We start from the raw sequence: 2,166 nt of genomic DNA on the forward strand, positions 1-2,166 counted from the left end.
GGGGGGGGGGGTCAGCGTGGATAGGTAGTGCGCACTTTCCGCAATACAGACGCTCTCGACGCTCTCCTCGCACCCCGCAGCGGTCCGCGCCGCCACCGCGCGGCACCGCAGCCCTTCCGTACGGCTGAGGCTGATATGGCTTTGATGATGACTTTGGCGCACGTTTGGCGGCGGTGCGGTGCGGCGGTGGGCCGTCTCAGTTTAGCAAAGCCGCTCGCTCCACGCGTCCCCAAATGTCTCACCGCGTGTGTGTGAGAGAGAGAAGAGAGAGAGAGAAAAAGAGAGAGAGAGAGAGAGAGGGGGGGGGTGGAGGGAGAGAGAGAGACTGAGTGTGAGCAGTGAGTGTTTGTGTTTGCGCATATGCAACAACTCTATCTGGCCGTATCGCTGCGAGGACTCGGCCGCGCCGGCCCGGGCGGACCGAGAGAGGCGGAAACCTTACACCTTATCAACGGGGCGGGTTGGGCCGCGGCCACGGCGACGAGCTGGAGACCTTGGGAGAGAGGTGGAGAGAGAGAGAGACGGAGCGAGTGGGCAACATGGCACATAGAGCCCGACTACGGAAGTGGACGGGCTTTTTTAGGTGCTTGTGCACTCCTTTGCATTCTCCCTCTATATAGCAAAATGGCAAATTTGTACACTGCATGGGTTCCTTGATGTATACGTACGCAACAAGTTCGTAAACCATGTTGCCTCTATGGCGCATTTTTGTTCCAAAAGTGCACTTTGCTGTATTCCCCTATCCACTTCCCCAATCCTCTCTTCCTGTTATTTTCCCCCATCAAAACATGACGCGGCCGAGCATGGCTTGGATGTGCAGTGTGTTAGAGAGATGGGGGTGCACTCGACATCCAGTGGGGGGGGGGGGAGCGTAGCGGTTGGCGGGTAGGGGGGCTGACACCTGAGCCACTTTCTAGCCAGCAGTGCTGATGGACTCAGTGACACCAGTTCACCCCTTCCCCCCTCCCCGTGCAAACAATATTACCCCCAGGGGATCCGACCCCAATCCCCATACCAGAGGGGAGGGATCGCTGGTGTATACACCGGAGCCTCGAAGCCACGACGGTGCCATCGGTGTGGAGAAAGAGGCCCCCGAGCCTCCGCTTGCACTCGGGGGGAAAAAGTGGCCTCGTGTCACCTAACCGGGGGGAGGGGGGGATTTCGGACTGAGGGTATGGACTCTGGGTGGCGATCTAAACTCGACGCGGATGTGTTCCGGGTGCGTCGAGTTTGTTGCCTCCTGACCCATGGGGACGCCCGCCCGCCCCACACCGTCTCAGCTCGCCGCTTCCACCCGGTTGGCTCCGAAGGGAAGCAGCTCCCATGGCAGAGGGGGGAGGAAGGGCGGCGGACGGGCGGCACGCCCGCTCACTATGAAGAAAAAGAACCCCCCCCCCCCCCCCCCCCCCCCCCCCCCCCCCCCCCCCTTTCCCTCTCCCGGCCGTGTACCAACAGGTGTGGCGCGTGGGCCGTTCTACGTGCGAGGTTACGTGTCTTGTGGACACATCGCACTTCTCACCGACCGCATGACCTTTTCAATTTTTCAGAGAGCAAAAAAAAAAAAAAAAGCATCTTGCAAGAGATGGAGATGAAATTCGTATATTATTTTTTTTACTCACCGCCCTCGCAGTGCGGGCGAAGGTCGAGCAGTCGTCGGCTTCCAAACTGGGGCTCGCGACTGGGGCGGAGAGGAAGGGGGCTCTTCCCGGAGGCTGCTAAAACTTGTGCTTCTCCAGGAAGTCCTCCCCCTCGCCTGCCACTCTGCACCCGAGTGCGACCACTCGCAGACAAATGTGGGCAGGGCAGGGGGGGATCCACCCACCGTGTTGAGCTACGCGCCTCTGTCCTGGGCTGGGTGCTATGTCGAGTTACCGCCCACGCCCGCCCACGCCACGAAACAACATCAATCGCCCCAGGATCTCTCGGTGTCGGAAAATTATGCGGGGGGAGGGGGAGGAATTACTTATTCATTATTTCCCACAGAGAGGGGCAGGTCAGATAAGAAATGGACAAGAAAGGTAAATGAGAACTAAGCTTGTTGGTCTACTGTCGTCTTTAGGGATCGCCCAGCCAGAAAGTACGATCGTCTCCCCTCCTTTATTTCAGATTCATTGGGCATATGACGGGATCTCAACGCCTGCGAGACTGAGGGTAGGCCACCCTGCA

The 2,166-nt window shown here is 59.1% G+C and overlaps 1 protein-coding gene across 1 annotated transcript in view; it reads left to right on the forward strand.

The window, feature by feature from the left end:
- LOC127748975 (G-protein coupled receptor Mth2-like) overlaps positions 1–2,149 on the forward strand; it is a gene marked incomplete at its 5' end in the record, with an annotated part of 3,458 nt that extends 1,309 nt beyond the window's left edge. The window contains one exon of the mRNA XM_052265085.1: positions 2,060–2,149. Within this exon, the coding sequence (XP_052121045.1) occupies positions 2,060–2,149 (90 nt within the window). The remainder of the gene's footprint in view (positions 1–2,059) is intronic.
- Between the last annotated feature and the right edge of the window lie 17 nt (positions 2,150–2,166).

The sequence above is a fragment of the Frankliniella occidentalis genome, unplaced genomic scaffold (assembly GCF_000697945.3).
Source record: "Frankliniella occidentalis isolate FOCC.00 unplaced genomic scaffold, Focc_3.1 Scaffold23, whole genome shotgun sequence".
In the NCBI taxonomy this organism is placed as follows: Eukaryota; Metazoa; Arthropoda; class Insecta; order Thysanoptera; family Thripidae; genus Frankliniella; species Frankliniella occidentalis.